This window comes from Micrasema longulum, unplaced genomic scaffold (genome assembly GCF_059751315.1).
Source record: "Micrasema longulum isolate JH-2025_06_02 unplaced genomic scaffold, ASM5975131v1 h1tg000534l, whole genome shotgun sequence".
NCBI lineage: Eukaryota > Metazoa > Arthropoda > Insecta > Trichoptera > Brachycentridae > Micrasema > Micrasema longulum.
In genome coordinates, this window is record NW_028277730.1 from 688,282 (window position 1) to 708,158 (window position 19,877).

Below are 19,877 nucleotides of genomic sequence, written 5' to 3' on the forward strand. Positions count from 1 at the left end.
TTCAATTATGTAATTATTTGAAATAGATGGATGGATTTGATGTCGTCTTTAATGACAAAAATAACAAAAAATAACGGTCGTTTTATTTTATTCTGTATCCAGACGGATAAAAAACATAGTTCTGAGTTAAAAAAGGAACCAGAACCCTAGACGAGCGTTTTTGACTCGTCAGTTAAAAATCCTGAAAAAGAAAATCGAGTGGAGATAATTTCACTTTGTTATAAAGTGATTCGCCTACCACTCTTAAAATCCTGGGTTTGTTCCTGACAGGGACTTGAAGAAAATGGTTTTAAATGTGGTTCTACACAATATTTTTGATTTACTGGACTGACACCTGAAACGAAAGACTGATCACCTTACCTTCCATGGTAGCATAAATGATCTAGATAATCTACCATTAGAGCCCCATGGACCACTAGATGCTGATTGGGAAATGATAATCTTGTAAAAGAGAGGATTTTTGAAGTATCTTCGTCGGTAACATGTAATTAAACATGTTTTACATAAAATATCCTAAAAATATACACATTTTGGGATAGAAAATTTGTTTTTACTTGTATATAGCTGAAGATAACTTAAACAATGTTTGATTATGTCCAAATGCTTGCAGACTGGCTGGATTTCCTCCCTAGGGAGTTGTTCATATTTAAATTTATTTCAACAGAAAGGGAAAAAGTTTGCCGGATGAATCTCACCCACGTGATAAAGGTTTCAGCTCTTTCACTTCACAAAAGTCAACAGATGGAAGAGTTGAGGAAATGTAGATGTTCAAACATGGGCAGAATGGTGAATGTTACACAGTGTGTAAAGTGGCCACTTAAACCAGCCAATGACAGGTCATAAGCCCTGTAAATGCCTAGACTTCCTAATTTCTTCTCGAAAACTTTTTCCCTCTCTGTTGAAATAAATTTAAATATGAACAACTCCCTAGGGAGGAAATCCAGCCAGTCTGCAAGCATTTGGACATAATCAAACATTGTTGAATTACTACCTGGTAAAAGAAGAAGTATAAAAATTGGAAAATTGTTTCCAGGCGTTGCCTAGTAGGTGATTTGGTTCAGCCGGATGAATCTCACCCACGTGATAAAGGTTTCAGCTCTTTCACTTCACAAAAGTCAACAGATGGAAGAGTTGAGGAAATGTGGATGTTCAAACATGGGCAGAATGGTGAATGTTACACAGTGTGTAAAGTGGCCACTTAAACCAGCCAATGACAGGTCATAAGCCCTGTAAATGCCTAGACTTCCTAATTTCTTCTCGAAATTTTTTTTCCTCTCTGTTGAAATAAATTTAAATTGAAGATAACTTAATTTACTTCTTATTGTAATCGGGAACCTACTGCCAGCTAGTGTCGTATCTATGGTAACGAGTTACACAAGTAAATATATTAATATGAGATATGAATAGAAACCAGAGGCTATATCTTAATCAAGTCAGTTCAGATGCTTGTCTACGCGGACGATATTGACATCATCGGAAGATCTCTCTAAGCCACCCGTGAAGAATTCATAGCGCTTAAACTAAGCACTGGGAAAATGGGACTCATAACTTATTTTATGTATTTATTTTATTTATACTTCCCCGTGTCCTGTAGAAGATGAAGGGGTTTTTAGAGTGACAGGGAAAGGGACATTGAAAGTTGAAAATTTAAATATTTATTCGCGGCTTTTCTTACTGAATTTGGTTAGTAGAGGAAGAAATATAATCAATTCGTAATGCCAAAAAAATCTGAATCCGAAGACATTTAGTCTTTAAAACGGATTCGGGTTTGTGGATTGTGGATGCTTTCAATGTTGACATGCGAGAAGTAAAAGAGCTGAAACCTTTATTGATGTGTCTCATCCACATCAATAAAGGTTTTAGCTCTCTCAAAAGTGTTTTCTCTCTCTATTGCAATAAATTTAATGAAATTACAATTAAAATATTATGTCGATTGATTTCCAAATATCATGGTGAGGTAACCATTTTTTCCAGGCCGAACTTTGGAACTACGCAGACCCCGGCCTGTCGTATGACGCTAGCAGAAACCAGTCCAACGTTAACCAGACCCCTTCTCCGACGAATGGTAACAGGTCCAGGAACACAACGGGACTATCTGCAGCAGCTTCACTATCAGCCAGTAAGTGCCTTACTTTCCTAGTTTACGTTTTATATCGTCAAATATTTTTTAAAGTAACGAACCTGCCAATTTAGGAAAAACTGGATGTTTGTAAAAAAAATAATATACATTTCAACTCCGGAATACAACTAGGGGATTACAATACAATTTATTTATTTATTATCATAACAAAATTATGATTTATACAAAGTTTCTTTGACTGCCTAACTAAGGGTCACATACCCCGTTCTAAGACAGTAAAAAAAAATTATAAAAAACAGTAATCAATACATAGAAACACTTATAAAGATAGAGGACAAAGTGAGAAACAAAGATAAAAATGGAGTAAAAACATGGTAAAAAATGTAGTAAAAACATAGTAAAAATGTAGTAAAAACACTAAGCAAAAACATAGTCAAAACAAAGTAATAAATGTAGTGAAAACATAGTAAAAAACATTCAAAATATATGAATATGTATATATAAATATTTTAAAACTCATTAAAATGCGAAATAAAATCAGAATACATAGTTAGAAACTTATTTAAAGTCGTAGTATAAAAATGAATGAATGTGTATAGCAAAAAGCATATTTAAAAAAACATGGTAAAATACCCAATGCTTCTATAAATATTTTTAGTACGACATATTATATTATAAGTCGACGTGCCCATCGTAGAGTGCTATATCTGTAAATCTATTTCATACTTTGCAGGAGAGAGTTTTTAAAGTTTTTGTATCATATTTTTTTTTACAATAAATATTAACAAATAACAAATTTTAAATTCATAGTCAGTAGTTGTTGGAACAGCAATGAAGAGTTAGTGTGTGCATAATTTTTTTTCTAATTTGTCATATTTAAAAAAAAAGATTTTTATTCAAATTTCTTTCAAACAGTTTCTACCTTTTTGAAGTTTTTTTACATATTTGTTTTTTTACATAATTTGTATATTTTTAATTTCCCCTTCAGTACAAAAAAAAAGAATGGAAAAACAGTAATTTATGTGTGGACAAACGATTGTTTTAAATATATGAATACTACTCTTTATATATAAAACATTTTTTAATCTTCCCTTGAATTAATTTTTTTTTAATTGTTGCATATTAAGAATCTGTTACGTACTTTAAAAAAAATATTTTTACTTTTTCCACAGAATTTTGGTGTCAATTTTGGTAACACTGGTTTAACGAGCTATAAATATTCGTAAATCAATATCATTAATTTGAGTACCTACTGTGATTAGTATTCTCATGGGGTCTGTTACGCTAAGAGAAATATTTAGCATAGTAACAGAATCCTTATTTTTTTGGCAACGCCCATATTTCTTTCAGCACCAATGCCCCGCATCTGTTTTTCTTCAAAATTATAATAAAATACCACCCTTGATTAAAAAAATGTAACAAATTGAATTTGAATTTCGAAACATCAAATCGATATTTATTTTTATTATTTTTATTTTTTATTTAACAAAACTTTTAGTTTTATTTTTTCAATAATATAACGAATAAAGTCGTGTTAAACGCAAGCCGTGCATTCGATCATAATATTCTCCAATAAAAATAGAGTTTTTTTAAATTAATTTATTTAATGTATATACGGCCTAAACCAATAATTAAAACAGTTATATGAAAAAAAACATATGTACAAGAAACCGAACAGAAATAATAAATAACATAAATCTATGTAGCAAAGACAAACAAGGGCCATAAAATAATAGTATTCAATATGATGTAATAACTTATATTTACATATAAGTTATTAATTTGAAAATACTTGGTACGATCAGCATTTTATAAGACTTCGAGCTAACCCATGCCAATCCATCTTCATCCCACACCTGTGTTAATGGCGAAGAGATATACAAAAAGCCGGAAAATCTATCCCTTAGAATTCCAAGTTGTGTGACGAATTAACTAATCTACACATTCTGGACATTGGGACACAAAAGCAAAAGTTGCTCTTAGAAGATTTGATAAATAGCAAATTTCGACTTCTAGTTACACGGTTGCGAACATGAATAGAAAGTAATTGCAACAGAGATGGGACATCACTTGTAGCAAAAAGAAAAAATAAACACCATTTGGGTTCTTATGATACAATTTTGAAAATGGGAATTAAGCAGGTAGAGCGAGGTGTGAACCTTGGATCTTTGATCTGTGAGGCCACGACACTAGCCACGGGACCACAACCCGATAATTTATACTAAATTGTATTTTTTAAATAAAAACAAATTAGAACAAATAAATCGATCTTTAACTCGGGAGTTAACGGAAAGTCTGATCCACTTGTGAAATCCTTTTTTTATTTATTTTTTTAAAGTACCGTCAATGTTATGTCATGTTTTTAGTTGACACGACCGCTCTCCGTGATATTTGAGACAGACGGACAGTTGTCATTAGATCAACAACCGATAGGCGGTATCCTCCAGGGACAATCATCGAGTCTAATTTCAATCTCAAATTAACGCTGGTGGTCACAAATATTAGAGTATATGAGGCCGTCCGTATCAAAGATGGCCAAACGCTAAAAATAGTATCAAAATCGGCCAACTGCATATTCAATACTTGGAAAAATATCGTTTCTTGATATGTCAACCTTTAGATTAATTGTTTAAAGTGTTAATGGCACTAAATATTATCAAACACGTTTTTTTTTTGTAAATATTTAAATTAAAAAGTGCTTTTACAGATTTTCGAATTTTTCTCGGAATTAAGTATAGGGTCGTTTGGCCATTTTTGATACTAAGAGCCTCATATAATCTTTTTTTTTCGACTAGTGGTTAAAATTATCAGAGTCAATAATAGGTTTTTCTTTCCTTTTTCTTACCCTGTGTTTAAAAACTATGTATGAGGGTAGATATACATATATTTTGGTTTTGGTTTTGACTGCGTATTTTGTGTAAAATAAATAAATGAATTTAATACGGCTATTTGAGAACACTTAACTTAAAATCCACCCGCTCTTTAAATCATTTGAATGAATTTGTTGCTTGTGACGTCAAAGTAATTAATAAAAAGTTTTACTTAAATTTTAAATCAAAGTAAAATCAATATTCATAGAATCATTTTGTAATTCGCCATTGAGGTTGAAATGAAATTTTTTAAGCCTTGAAAATGGCAAACAGTATAATTCACCGTGCCTTTGTTTCGTAAAGTCGTTCGCGTTACATATCTATCAGTCTTACATACTTCGCTGTCGTTTCCGCTACGTACGAACGAACGCTCGGAGACTCCTGTACTAACTACTCAGCTCGGTCTACTGACTTCTTAACTATTAAAAAAAATGAAAAGTTAACGTTTAAAATATTTTGTCCTAATTGACATTGTATTCAGAGGTCGTTATTATTTGGCGCCCAGAGGTCATTTTACGAAACACAAATCCATTATTCGTTATCTCCTCTGGGGTCAAAATGGTTTCATAAATCGTTAACTCAATATATTTTTTGAATTACTTTTATCATTTTTGTCTTGGATCTTTTGATCCCCTTCTAGTTGAAAATAATAAATCTTAACTATGTTTCTTTCCATGACGAAGCGATGCGCGATAGTTGAAAATAAAATGTGATAGTACAGAGCTGCTTGGTTTAATAACAATACATGTGCCAGCCAGGATTTGTAGACGGTACCGCCTGTTTCATGTACCAATAAGTAAAACATCGTATGTTAAAAATGCTTTTTTTCGTAGGACTTTTTCAATGTACAATACAAAATTTAAAAATATAGATTACACAAACATCACTCTGTCAGATTTAAAATTTACACTAAAAATGTATTATGTAACTTAGTAGACATTATAATAATAAATATGTACATCTCCCCTTCCCTCCTTATCCTCTCTTCAAGCATTTTTGTCCTTATCCCGCCCAATTTACAGTAACTTCCTCGTTTTCTGCATCCATCAACATTTGCATTGTAAATATTTTAAGCCGTTCGTTCTTTCGCCGTCCATTCACTCTATATGCATGTCCAAACTAACGCAGAACTCCTATCTTGATTTGTCGATAGTGCTTATCTCAGCCTCGGGCGCAGTACGCGGCGCTTTGCCGTGCCTGCGCGATCACCATAGACACTACACTACTCGACACCATATGTTTGCGTTCACCGCACCCGCGCCACTACGGCCAAGCGCCTATGAGTATATTTCCCGTTTTCGATATTTGTGAACCTGTTGTACATAGTTTTACCACGCATCCTTAGAGATCGCATTGACAGCATTGAACCTGCTTCCAGTCTTGTTTTTCAAATTCTATACGAAATAGTCGGCACCAGAACTCCATTGTGTGCCTAAAATTTCGCCTCCTGCGGCAAACATTTATTTGCCATCGATTTTAGTGCACCGTTCACCCTATCTCGGCACTCATCAACTATTCAATATCTTTCCCGGTTTCTGATCATGCAACAGATGATTGAAATACGCTGCATAATTGGTATACCAGTGCATTGCCCTATGCGCCACTAAGTGTGGATAAGGAAATGACGAGTAAACATACTTCCCCGATACACATATTCCTCAATCAGTTTCAGAATAGCTTTTTATAAAAAATTAAATATTAATAAATTTCATAAAAGGTACATGTTTAAAAAAAATTCTAAACAAATCTACTTTTATACATCTAAATAGTAAATGTTATCACTTTAACTCTCCAAAAAAAGAGACTAACTCTTGTGCTTGGACACTTACACTGTTGTAGTTGTTTATTTATAAGAGTTTATATAATTTTGAATATGTGAAAAAAAAAACATATAAGGAAAAAAATATAAAATAATAATACATTCATACTAATTATGCGGTTTTTACACGTGTTCAAAAAATTTCTTTAGATTTACTTTAAATTTATTTATTTATTTATTATTTTTAATTGTTTTTAGTTCATTGGGGAGATTATTATAATTTTTTACACCACTAAAGACAAAGCTATTTTGACCATGACTTGTGTGGAATTTAGGAATTTTAATATTATTTTGGTATCTGAGTGACTCATTCATCTCAAATTCTTTTATTTTTTCTTCTTTATAAATTTGTCTAATGGAATTTATTTTATAAAGGAAGCTTCATGATATTTTAAATAAAATAATAGCAATAATTCCCATGCATAAATATACCGCTGTAAATGTTTTTAAAAAAAACCTTTTTTTTTAACAAACATTAAAAAATATTTGCAGATTTTTATAATCCGTAATAAATCCTTTTTACGCCCACTTAAATAGTCCTTTCTGCCCCTTTTTTCCACTTAGCTGTCAAGCCATTAAGACACGTGTTCCTTTGACAGCTATCGATATATCTTCGTAATTTAGAAGGCAGTTTTTTTTGACGCGCTAATGTCGCCCTTATAGATGAATTCCTGCTCTATGACGTGTTTAACTCGTGGTCAGATGGATTTTTTAAAAAAGGACTTTTTTAATATTTTTTTTACGGCATTTTATCGTGACTAACCTAGTTTAAAAAATATATTTGATATACCAACGTTTTAATTTATTAATTTCACGGCTTTTGCCTTTAACAAGGTAGGAAAAATATTCATAAACGTATTTATTGAATTAAAAAAACTTGTAAGTATATATGTGGCTTGGGTCTAAAAGGGCCAATGTCGTAAATCACAACATTATGGCAGAGTAATTTTACAGCTATTTTGTTATGTAAAGATAAACTGTTTGAAATGTTTGAAACTATGTTAAATAAAAGAACACTATCACATATGTTTGTGTACATAATTGTTTTATATGTATGTATATTTTTTGATTGGCATTAACCCTCTACAAAATGTTGGAAAATAAAAAAATAATAATCTGGTGGCTGGCGCATTCGTCTACTGTTCTTAAGATCCCGGTTTGGATTCCTGACAAGGTCAACATGAAATATTTATTTAAAAGATGGTTTAAAAATGCAGTACAGTAGAACTCAAATTTTTCGAACCCCGACTATCCGAATTGCTTTCAGACTTTCAGAAAAAAGTCATGATATGGAAACGTACATTCGCAAAATAACGACTTGGCTGCCCGAAAACAGATGATGACAGTCAAACAGCTTACTTTGACTGAGATGTTCAGCAAGCAATTGCTATCATTTACAGTACGGTACGTTCATACTGTACTAATGTACTGCGCTTGTAACTACGCTTAACATGTAAAAGTGTTGCCTTTTAATTTAATTAATAAAATGGTCAGTTTTCATTTTCAATCATTCATTTTACTTTTTAACAAGCAATACAGTAATGAATTAAAATATACATTTTTTTCGAAAAAAAATAATTATCCGAATTTTTATTTTGATCTGAATCGGGTCCGGTGCCAATTGATTCGGACAATTGGAGTTCTACTGTGTTTCACTGTTCTTAGACTGGCACACAAAGTGTCAGACCTTTTATTATTATTATGGATAGGATGATGATGATAATGATTTTTTGGAAGTTTTATTCCTCCTGACACATTTTTGCATTCAATGGTGCATAGGCCACTGCCCTAGTTTGTACCTCACGTATAATAATAATTATAATCATGGTCAATAACAAAAATTACAATTTCTTTATCTACTACATACAAAATAAGGTAATAGATTTCTATAGATTATGTCTAGTCTGCCTGACTAGGTACAACCTGTTTTAAGGCAGACATTTTTGTGCAAAAACGAAGAATAACATGACTACCTACTAGCTGATTTATTATAAAGTTATTAAATATTGTAATTTACCATTTATTATTTAAGATTGTTTTTAAGTAAGTTTTTCGTTTTTTTTCTATTTAAATCCAGTAACCGTTTAATAACAAATTTATTTAATTGAATTCGGGTCATGGTTTTGTGATTTTCGGGTAGCATATTGAATATTTTTAAGCCCAGAAACCTGAAATTTCTTTGCCCGAATTCAGAGTTTGTGGTCGACCCCATTACCCATCGTTTTGTTTGACTTCTGCCAGTGTGGCAGTGTTACTAAGTATGAATATAATATTTATATAACTTTTTTGCTCTACATTTTGAAGACTACTTTTTAAATTACTAACGTCAACAATAAACATCTTAATCTTTGAATAAAACAAATTCCTTAGCTGTCGACTTATTTGTTTGAAAATAATTATCCCAGGTGAAGAATTGTGTCAGCTGGCCGTAAAATTTGTCAAAAGTGACAGCGTTTCAAATTAGGAACAGACGACAGGTACCTTTACCTCTATGGTTCACCTCGTCTATGGTCTATGGTGTAATGTGCATTGTATGATGGCGCCATGCCATTGCGTTTATTGGTCGGTCTGTGTAGCTTCATCTACCTACATAATGAACGAAACTACTGCCTTCTAGGTGACAGGGTGACAGGGGTATTCAATTTTATAGAGGTTAACTAGAGTCTATTTTGTTTTATAAAAAAGGGTAATAGAGTAAAGTATACAGTTGTCGGCACTTTAAGAGATGATATTTATTTATTTATTTATTATATAAATGGCCTAAGGCAATTAAAACAGTTACATGAAGAAACATAAATGCAAGAAACTGAACAAAAATAACATAAAACTATTTAGCAAAGACAAACAAGGGCAAAACAATAATTGTATACAATATATTCATAAAAACGAAAGACCTAAGACTTCGAGCTAAACCATGCTAATCCAACTTCATCCCACACTGTTAAGTCACGAAGAGATCTACGAAAAGCCGGAAGATCTATCCCAAAGAATTCCAGGTCGTGTGATGAATTGACTAATCTACACATTCTGGACATTGGGGCATAAAAACCAAAGTTGCTCTTAGAAGATTTTATAAATAGAAGATTTTGACTTCTGGTGATATGGTTGAGAACACGAAAAGAAATTGATTGCAACAGAGATGGGACATCACTTATAGCATGAAGTATTTTTAATTTGCATATAAGGTCCATTTCAGTTCTACGTCTCTCCAATGAAGACATATTAAAAGATTGCTCTATTTCAAAATAGGAATAATTACCCCTTTGTAATCCGAGTAACCATGCCACTTTTCTTAGAAAACGGTGTTGGACAGACTCAATATGAGTCCTGTAGAATGGAGACCAAATAGGAGAAGTGTATTCTAGATGGGGTCGAACTAGTGAGCAATAAAGAGTTTTGATGGTATTAATATTTTCCCCGTCCGCCGTCACGCTATTGATAAAACCGAGAAGTTTGAGAGATTTGTTTACAATAGTATCAATGCGTTCACGATAGGAGAGTTTACTATCTAAAGTAATGCCAAGATCCTTTATTGAAGAAACCATTGAAGTGAAAGTATTTTTTAGTTTGTGGTTGAATTGTATTGGTTTTTTTCGTCGCGAGATGAAAAAAAATAAAATTGTAAAAATGATTTAGTGTACGGGTGAAAATTACCCAGATACTCTGGAATCGGAGTACCAATGCAGTGGATGCAAATTTGAAAATTATGATAATGATGACTGTACCATTTTTTTGTATTTATGTTAAAATATTTACTTCCCCTGTCTTTTCTACGCCTGGAATTCCAGGAATTCGCCCTTTTTGTAAGGTTTTTCGACGATTTGTTCGACGCAATAAATTGTATCGATCTTACGCCATGTTCGGTAAAAGATCACGTTAACGTTAAAACTTCTTCCTTATCCGCATACGATAGTGCATAGGGTACATACGCTACTTTTTTTTTATTTGCTTAACTTTTTGTACCTGATATTACGAGTAATTATAAATGCACACAAATTACACAGCAGAGAGATTAAAACTCCCTCTTACCTCTGTCCACTGTACATCATAGTCCTAACGCTCCTATATACCTGAAAAATGTCAACGCTTATCATTTCATGGTTTACCCTTTCGTTCTAACTGTCACAGCACCCTCTTAACAAGTATTAATACCCATCCACAATTCCTCTTTCTTCAACCAATGATGTTTCTTCAGTATCTAAAGAAACATCTCCATTCTGTTCCTTAACTTTTATTGAAATTGAAATGTAAATAAAAAAAGTCAAAGCCATTATTGCATCAATTTTTTGTGATTCGCTCAAAATAAAGGATGGATTTTGCCAGGTTTGCGAATACGAGGTCATCCACAAAACGAGGTTACAAAGGCTCCTTAGGCCGGGGGAATTTTACGTTCCAAAGTTGGCGAACCTGACGTGTAGGGGGGATCTTAACGTTTAGTTATTTGGTCGCGCGAGTTTGTCGGCCATTTTTTTTAGTCGCGGTAAATTTTTCCACGCGTAAATTTTTGGATCGTTTTACACAGGAAGAAGCTTTTCTGGACTCTATCGTTACGGAAGAAGACGTGGGTGTGTGTGTAACTACGCTCCAGAATCCAAAAAACGATCATTTAAGTGGCGTCATACATCTTCCCCATCCACCAAGAAGTTCAAAACGACCCATTCAGCCAAAAAAAATATTGCATCAGTTTTCTGGGACCGTTAGGGGGTCCTTTTGGTTGATTTTATGACTAAAAGGAATACCACTAATGGAGCAACTTACTACGAAAAAAAACCCAGAACAGCCATATAGAACCCCAAAAGGGGAATTCTGACCCGGGGAGAATGCCTCCTGCATGACAACGCCGGGCACCACACCGCGCGAGTTACACAGGAGCTGTTGGCATCGTTTGGATATTATTATTGTCACTCACTCCCTCTATTCTCTTGACTTGGCGCCTTTGGACTATGACATTTTCACTAAACTTAAAGAGTTTTTAGGTGGAAAACGTTTTTCCAACGATCTGGAGGTTAAAGAAGCAGTGAAAAAGCAACCAAAACAACTGGTGGCGGATTTATATGACCCTGGCATACAAAAACTGGTGCCTCGACTCTGCAGTCTGCGTCGATCTCGACGGCGATTACGTTGAAAAATGGTTTAATGTGTTTGTGAATTTCAATTGAATACGAGCGTTTGTGAGCTTATTTCGTGAATGACCCTCGTAGTACCCTCAATCAATATTGATTTCTCATTTTCATGCTCTCACTCAGAGACAAAACTCAAGGAGAGAAAAGTTCATTCTAATTTTATTTGCAGATAGCAACTTGATAGTGAAAACAAAAGTAAATACTTTTTTCACCATATTGTCTCTGTACGGGCAGGAGAGGTCATAATATAAAGTGCCACTAAGAAAAACAAAATGTCACCATTTAAAAGCAGGACCTTTTTTACAGCGTTTCTTTATCTTGTGAGAACGCTTTTAATGCTACCATTACATCGCATCGGCGTTATCAGCTGCGTGTGTAGCTTACTGTTTTTTTTATTATTATTCATTTGTTTTTAAATTAACCGTTTTAGCGAAGGAAAATGCGATCGTTCTAAATTTAAACGTTGCTGACAGGAAGAGACTTGCGCAGTAAACATGTTTCCTTATCAGTTATCCATGCCGCGCACACTTCCTTTTCACTGTACAAATGGAATAAGTAATTACAAATTAGTGACTTACCTAACTTCCAAACGATATAATAACACATTGTTAAAAAATACCCACATTTTAAAATATGAATAAATATTTAGGCGGAAAAACCCCACCAAAAATGATGATTGTCATCAGCAATTTGTCCAAATACTATTTTTACTGATTTATTTGACCAATTAACACTTTCATCCTCTAACGTGTATCTTCAGACTGATAAAAATAATATAATTATTATTTATATAAACAAAATATAATTTTAAGGTTAATTTTTTTAATTTTGTTAATTTAATATCAAGTGCGTTTAAATTTGTAAGCGATGCAGGATTATTTTGGTTTCTTTTGAGAAACACAAATTTATAGGATACGACACGTGTTAACTGTAATTTTTAATCAATAAGTAAAACCAGCTTTAACCATGGTTTTAATTTAATTTTGAGGTTTGTTCGTTATTTTTTTATTTATTTTTTTATTTTGTATCTATAATTTCTTACTTTATAAACCATATCTCGATATCATTTCAATGATGTTTTTTTGCATTATTTTCTATTCATTTCAATGTTTATGTTATTTTGTATATTTGATTATGTATGTATCTAAATTAGTAAAATTTATATTTTAATATTTATGTCGGTTTTTTCATGTTATCTTCTTTATGTTTGAAATGTTATTATTTTTTGTTTGAATTTTTATTATTTATAATTTATTTTTCTGGATTTTTATTCTATTGCATCACATATTATTTTAATTTAATTTATTTTACTGTGTATTTTTCACTCTTGTTCATTATTATGGCTTAACACGGGCACAGCCTAAAAAACCTTAATAGGTTAATGAATCTAGGAACTAGTGTAATTTTGAATAAATAAACAAACATGTAGGTACAGTCCATATAACGCTTTAATAAAACTTGTGTTATGTGTGCTAAACAATCAGTTTTCAAACAAACGAAACATCAGGCCGTTTTGTCGTAGGAGTAGGTAAAGAGAATAGAACGCCATATCCCTGTCTTAGCATACAGACCTGACTTTCTCTACATTCATTTACCTTCTTATACTCGCACATCGATTATTCCGACTTTTAACATGTCCGCCTTCAAGTATTTGTTGAATTTGGTCATGCCATATCTTTTTCGGTATTCCCCGCTTTCTGCATCCATCAACATTCACACCGTTAATCGTTTTAGCCGTTCTTTCGCCGTCCATTCGCTCTACATGCCCAAGCCAACGCAGCACTCCTTTCTTGATTTTGCCGATAATAATGCACGAATATAGACATTTTCTCAATAAGTTTTCATTTGAATTATAATGTGCGTCCCTACACACGCAAAAATTGCATGTTTACTTGGTTCACCGACAGGCACTTACACATTTTAAAGGCTTATCAAACATTTGAACGCACCATTCCTACTGTTTGAAATATATTTTTTAAATTAATTACATTACAATAATTATTATAATACAATAACTAATCCATAGGAATGCTTGTATTTTTTTATTCCACAATGAGAGCAATCCTCTTATCAACAAAGAAAATTAAACACAATTATGTCCAAATGCTTGCAGACTAGCTGGATTTCCTCCCTAGGGAGTTATTCATATTTAAATTTGTTGCAACAGAGAGGGAAAACGTTTTTGGGAAGGGAATATTTAAGTCTAGGTAAAATAAGAAGTATGAAATTGGAAAATGGTTTTCAGGCGTTGCCTAGTAGGCGAATTGATTCAGCCGGATGAATCTCACCCACATGATAAAGGTTTCAGCTCTTTTAATTCATAAAAGTCAACAGATGGAAGAGTTGAGAAATGTGGATGTTTAAACATAGGCAGAATTGTGAATGTTATACAGTGTGTAAAGTGGCCACTTAAACTCATTGAATCCATTATATCTTACGGAGTGCGTGTCTGGGTCTCACCTTCCGTTCTCATCTGGGTAAAATTTATGATACTCAGGTAATACTGTTCAGGGAGATTGTACCGGATAGCATAATCCGTGAGGCGAAACATATGGGCGAAGGTGTATATTTTAAATTCTGTAATGTCCTGCCGGTAAAACAACTTTGTGACTACAAATTGATTGTAGATCACTTTGTTGATCCGGAATATAAAAAAAGAGTTTCCCGCACTCACAACACTAGATTAAAATCTAAGGGCTCCCTGTCTGTTCCCCGAATTACAAATTACTTCGGAGAGCGAACATTAAATTGCGTTGTTCCAAGATTGTTCAATGATCTCCCTCAAACCATCATTAACATGAAAGATCTTCAAATGAAAAGAACTGACGAAATATCTTCTAGATACTTTATAGTGCCTGTTGTGATGAATGAATTTGTAAAATATAAATAAAATAAATGTAATATAAACCTGTCATAAAAAAAAAATGTGTCCCACCGAAAAGTCATTAGACTTAAAGGGGAACAAATTATTATATGTATTTTTTAATTATAAAATAAACGCTGCTCTGCAGCACTGAAAAACCAGTCAATGACAGGTCATAAGTCATAAGCCCTGTAAATACCTAGACTTCCATATTCCCTTCTCAAAAATGTTTTCCCTCTCTGTTGCAACAAATTTAAACCAAACAATTACTTTATAATCCTCTTTCCCTTCGTTTGTCTGCAATGTTTTTTTTAAATGTCTTAATATTTTAAACCGGAAGGACGACGAAAGAGGCGCCTTGTTTTTACCGCTCAAACATAGCGCCACTTACGGACCCTTTTGAGATGTGATCTCTTGTTGTTTATGGCACCTTTTGTCGCCGAAGTTTACCTGTCTGGACGCTGGACCCATTCATAAAATAGTTTCATTCATAGTTTTTTTAAATTCCACTAGGTACCTATTACCTCCTTACAGAATCAAATCTAAACCATGAGAAAAGTCAATGTAAACAATGCTGTATTTATGCTGATTTTATTTATTTACGGACTCATTCAGCCCGTTTAGTGACAGTCAAATGCATTTGTGTATTTTATGTACAGGTACGATTAAAATAAAATACAACCAAAGAAAATAAGAGCTAGGACCAAATCCGGTATATTCAAATAATTGCTTAAATCCTGAAATCTTGAAAGACTTGCACCAAAATAGTCCAGATCCTGAGTTGAGTTGATTTTAGACACGATCGTGACGTTTGTGCATGTAAGTATGTAAGCCATAGTTTATGCGGCGCTAATTGAGAAACAGCATTATTTATCAACCGGCAGATCAAAACATTGAATGCCACATTTTCCAGTAATTTTATTGTTAATTGATTTAAGCCATTTAGTAAACTAAACATGAGTATGCGGTCAATGTTATTTCTACCTTGTTTAAGACAAGAGATTATGTAGTCTCTTTTCTTAGCAGACGATTTTGCACCGATGTCATTTACATTTTGTCCATATTTCTCAATTTTTCAGTAAATCCTCCTCATGAGATGAGAGTCTCGGCCATTTTAAAATTCATTTTTTAAATATTCAAATTGGCATCCATAAAACACAACAAAAAACTACAATAAAGACATCACAAGTTTGACAAAATTTGTTTAAAAAATGTGTTAATAATTACGTTTTTGCTTTTGGATTGGAGGATTCGCTGTGATGTTGAATCTGTTTTTCCATTTAGGGATTAATTGTGAACCTGTGCAAATATGCTTGTCTCTGCAGTCGAGGTGGCGGAGTACTTCAGCGAGGGGCGCGAGTGCGTGAACTGCGGCGCCATCCACACTCCGCTGTGGAGGAGGGATGGCACGGGCCACTACCTGTGCAACGCCTGCGGCCTCTACCACAAGATGAACGGCATGAACCGGCCCCTGGTCAAGCAGCCTCGCCGGCTGGTACGTGTGAGGCACCCGGCGGCCCGCGCGCCACAACCCGCAGATGTACGCGGCCACACTCTTAGCCCAACTCAAACCCGCGCGATTGCTGGCACTATTCTGTCATACCACGCACCAATGTCCCCTCATCTTTTCCACCGTCTAATCTTCCTCTTCCATTATCATCCTCAGCTTAAACATCTACCATTGATACCTCAACCCATAAAATAAAAACCCGGGAAATATTTGGGACTGTTCTCTCACACCACACACCGACACCCCCTCATCTTCCCATTTATCCTTAGCTTAAAAACACATTATTAATATCCCGACTAAGGCCCAGGTGGTTGGTTGCAGATTGCAGACACTAGTCTGTCATACGAAGCACCAACTACCCCTTATCTTTATTCATTGTCCCCAATGAAAGCCCGGCAATTTCTAGTAAATTCTAGCATACCACACACCAAAAGCCCTTCATCTTCTCTGGTGCTTAGTCTTCCTTATATATTACCTTTCTTCGGCCAAAGCCGAATATACCCATGCAATAACTATTGATATCCAAATTCAAGTCCAAAAATTGCTACCACCATCACTCTTCCTTCATCTTTCCTGTAGCTTTTCAAAATCTTCTTCATTCACTATCATCCTTAAAACCATGCCTCCAGAACTATTTCCTTAATATTTACTTCATTTAATCCAATATGTATAACATCTCATTTCTTCCTTCCCCTCCTTTCCAATTATTAAACATTTTCTGGTTTTCTCTAAACCCTGAGCATCTCGAGTCATTAAATCATTCGCATCCCCATCATGCTTCTCATTATGTCTTGGCTTGGCTTGATACAGGGAGCTTTCAGAAGACCAGAAAATGTGACGGTCTGTAGTTTTCCATGCTTTTTATGTTGAATGTTTTTGTTGTAGGGGGTGACATATGTACATTCGGAAAGCGGAGTTCTTCTCCAGAGATCATGGGACTGAGGGAGGCACTTTAACTCGGTGGGGTTCACTTAACAACGCCATCAGCGACTGTTAAACCGTAAACTTTTCATCGGATCAAAGTTTCCTCGTTCCCGAATGACTATATTTAATTTATGTTCATTTCAGGTGAAACTTCTCAGTAGCCTCGTAATAGTAACTTTCGCGTCAACTACGATATCTTCGCTAGAATGTACATACGTCACCTCCGCTCAAAACACTGGAAAACCACAGTAGTCTTGTAGAAATCCTTCACCCATTCCTGGTGACCCAGAATGTTGTCAGTATATCGTGCCGGTTGCCCACGCCACATAGTAAATGATCCCTCTGACGGGGCAGGGTTTAAACTCCCGGTGTAACGTCTCGTGGTTAGAAATGCCGAATGCCTCACGCGCGTCCTTTGACCATAACTACTTTGTCCCTCGTCTCTTCTTTCTCTCTGCCTGTCTCTTTTGCCTATCTCACGAATGGGTGTGTTTACAGTGGCGGCCGAGCAGGGGGTCACGGGTGGGACGGATTTCTACAAAAGCTACTATGCCTATAACGGTGTGTCGTCGGCGCGGCCAGATATAACCTCACTCTCTTCTTCCGGCATGAACGTGGAAGAGACCAAATCCAGTAAACGATCGGTAGGTGACACCCTTTACTATACTCAAACTTATAAGTGTCTGAACTAAGACTGCACAAAGATGGCTAATATCATCATTCAAATCTTATCGCCAATAACGTACTATACAGACAGGTACAAAGAATTGCTATTCACCATCATCTGATATTTTTGTCTTAATAACTTGTAATGGATCTTTCGTGAAATGTGTCCTACAAGCTTTAGCTTCTTCAAAAAAAATATTCATTAGTTCAGTTTTCAAAATATTAAGCTCACTCAACAGTCCATTTTTTTCAATAATTAATTCTCACTATCGTTTCACGCAACCAAGGATGCAGCAGTTAATCCAGGTAACAGAAAAATATTTTTCAGCATTTTTCCTTCCATATTATTTGAAAATATCCCATTTATGTTGATCGCAAAAATACGTCAATTTTAATGATACCGATCAATACCTCATTCATTTCCAACCCACTTAAAATTTAAATTTTTCTTCTCGGCTTAATATTCATATTTTATTCCACGCCTAATGTATTTTCCTTTCTTAGCATGCATCTCGCAAGGCGGGTCAGAACTGCATCAACTGCTGCACCGGCATCACTTCTCTGTGGAGACGCAACTCCAGTGGTGAATCTGTGTGCAACGCTTGCGGACTCTACTTCAAGCTGCACGGTGTCAATAGACCTCCGGCGATGAAGAAAGATTCCATCCAGGTAATTGGTGCAACTATTTAGTTAGACTATTATAAACCGTTTCCTATAGTAATTTGAAACTCATCTTAGTACAGGAAGCTATTTTTTTTTGTTTTACACTATGTTTAAGAGGTAAAACAGAGTATTAAAAAAAAAAAATTAAATAAAAAATATTGTGGTACAAAAAAAAAAAAGAAATATGGTAAATTAAAAAAAACAACAACAACAACAACAAACCATCACGCCGTTTCCCCGTAGGGGTAGGCAGAGAGGATAGAACGCCATAACACTCTATCTTGTCATACAGACCTCGCTTCCTCTACATTGATACATCTTCTTATGCACGCACGCCGATTATTCCTACTTTTGACATGTCCATCTTCAAGTATTTGATGGACTTGATCGTGCCATGTCTTTTTCGGTCTTCCTCGTTTTCTGCATCCATCAACATTTGCATCGTAGATCCTTTTGGCCGTTCTTTCGCTGTCCATTCGCTCTACATGTCCAAACCAACGCAGCACCCCTTTCTTGATTCTGTCAACAATGCAAAAAAAAATGGAACTACAATTTCAGCAGAAACTCAAGAAATTTATTTTTTTCTTGTTATTTACAGACGAGGAAAAGGAAACCCAAAGGAAGCTCCAAGGCCGAAAGCAGCAGAACGTCCTCCTCCATCCAGGGGAATAATGCTACCATTGCCATCAAAACAGAAGCTACAGGTTGGTTGTTTTTAGTTTTTAACCCTCCCTCGCGGTGATCTGTAGTTAGTACATATTGCGTCTAATAACTATAATATCTTTATAAATATAATAAAAATTGGGTTTAAATTTTCAGTATTCCTTCATTATACATTTAATAATATTGTTATGTAACAATATTATTAAATGTATAATGACTGTATAGCGACTGTAATAATTTGTTATTAAATAATAAGTACTTACTAGGCACGAAAAATCATTTTATCGGAAATCGGGGATAAACTATACTCACAGTTCACAGTATACCAATGTTTCGCATTGTTGCGTATGAAGAAAATAGTAAAGAACTTACGCCCGTCGCAGTCAGTCACGTAGTCCAGTACTAGCTACTTAGTAGCTCTCGAGAAGTTGGCGCGGGAGCACGTTTCACCCGAGTCGTTAGCGATACCCAATGGCTTTTTCATGTTTTCAGCAGTTAGATTTGAAATATTATCATCATTGAATTAAATTATGGTTATTAAATTATAGTGATAATTATTAATGTAGTTTATATAAGACGGTGTTTTATGTTTCTTATACAATTATGTTTTCTTTTTATTTCGGATGCATTAATTTGTATGATATTATGTATTGTCAAAAAAATGTTTTTTCTTATGTACGGTCCCAAATGAGTTTC

The 19,877-nt window shown here is 34.4% G+C and overlaps 1 protein-coding gene across 4 annotated transcripts in view; it reads left to right on the forward strand.

The window, feature by feature from the left end:
* Nucleotides 1-19,877, forward strand: part of LOC148280806 (uncharacterized) — a 171,896-nt gene that overhangs the window by 146,908 nt on the left and 5,111 nt on the right. For 2 of the 4 annotated variants that reach the window (XM_088227766.1, XM_088227769.1), the window contains 4 exons: nt 1,975-2,119; nt 16,081-16,295; nt 18,360-18,524; nt 19,117-19,222. In XM_088227766.1, the coding sequence (XP_088083892.1) occupies nt 1,975-2,119; nt 16,081-16,295; nt 18,360-18,524; nt 19,117-19,222 (631 nt within the window). Of the gene's footprint in view, nt 1-1,974; nt 2,120-16,080; nt 16,296-17,687; nt 17,834-18,359; nt 18,525-19,116; nt 19,223-19,877 lie in introns of all 4 variants that reach the window. The other 2 variants (XM_088227767.1, XM_088227768.1) reach the window with 2 other exon arrangements.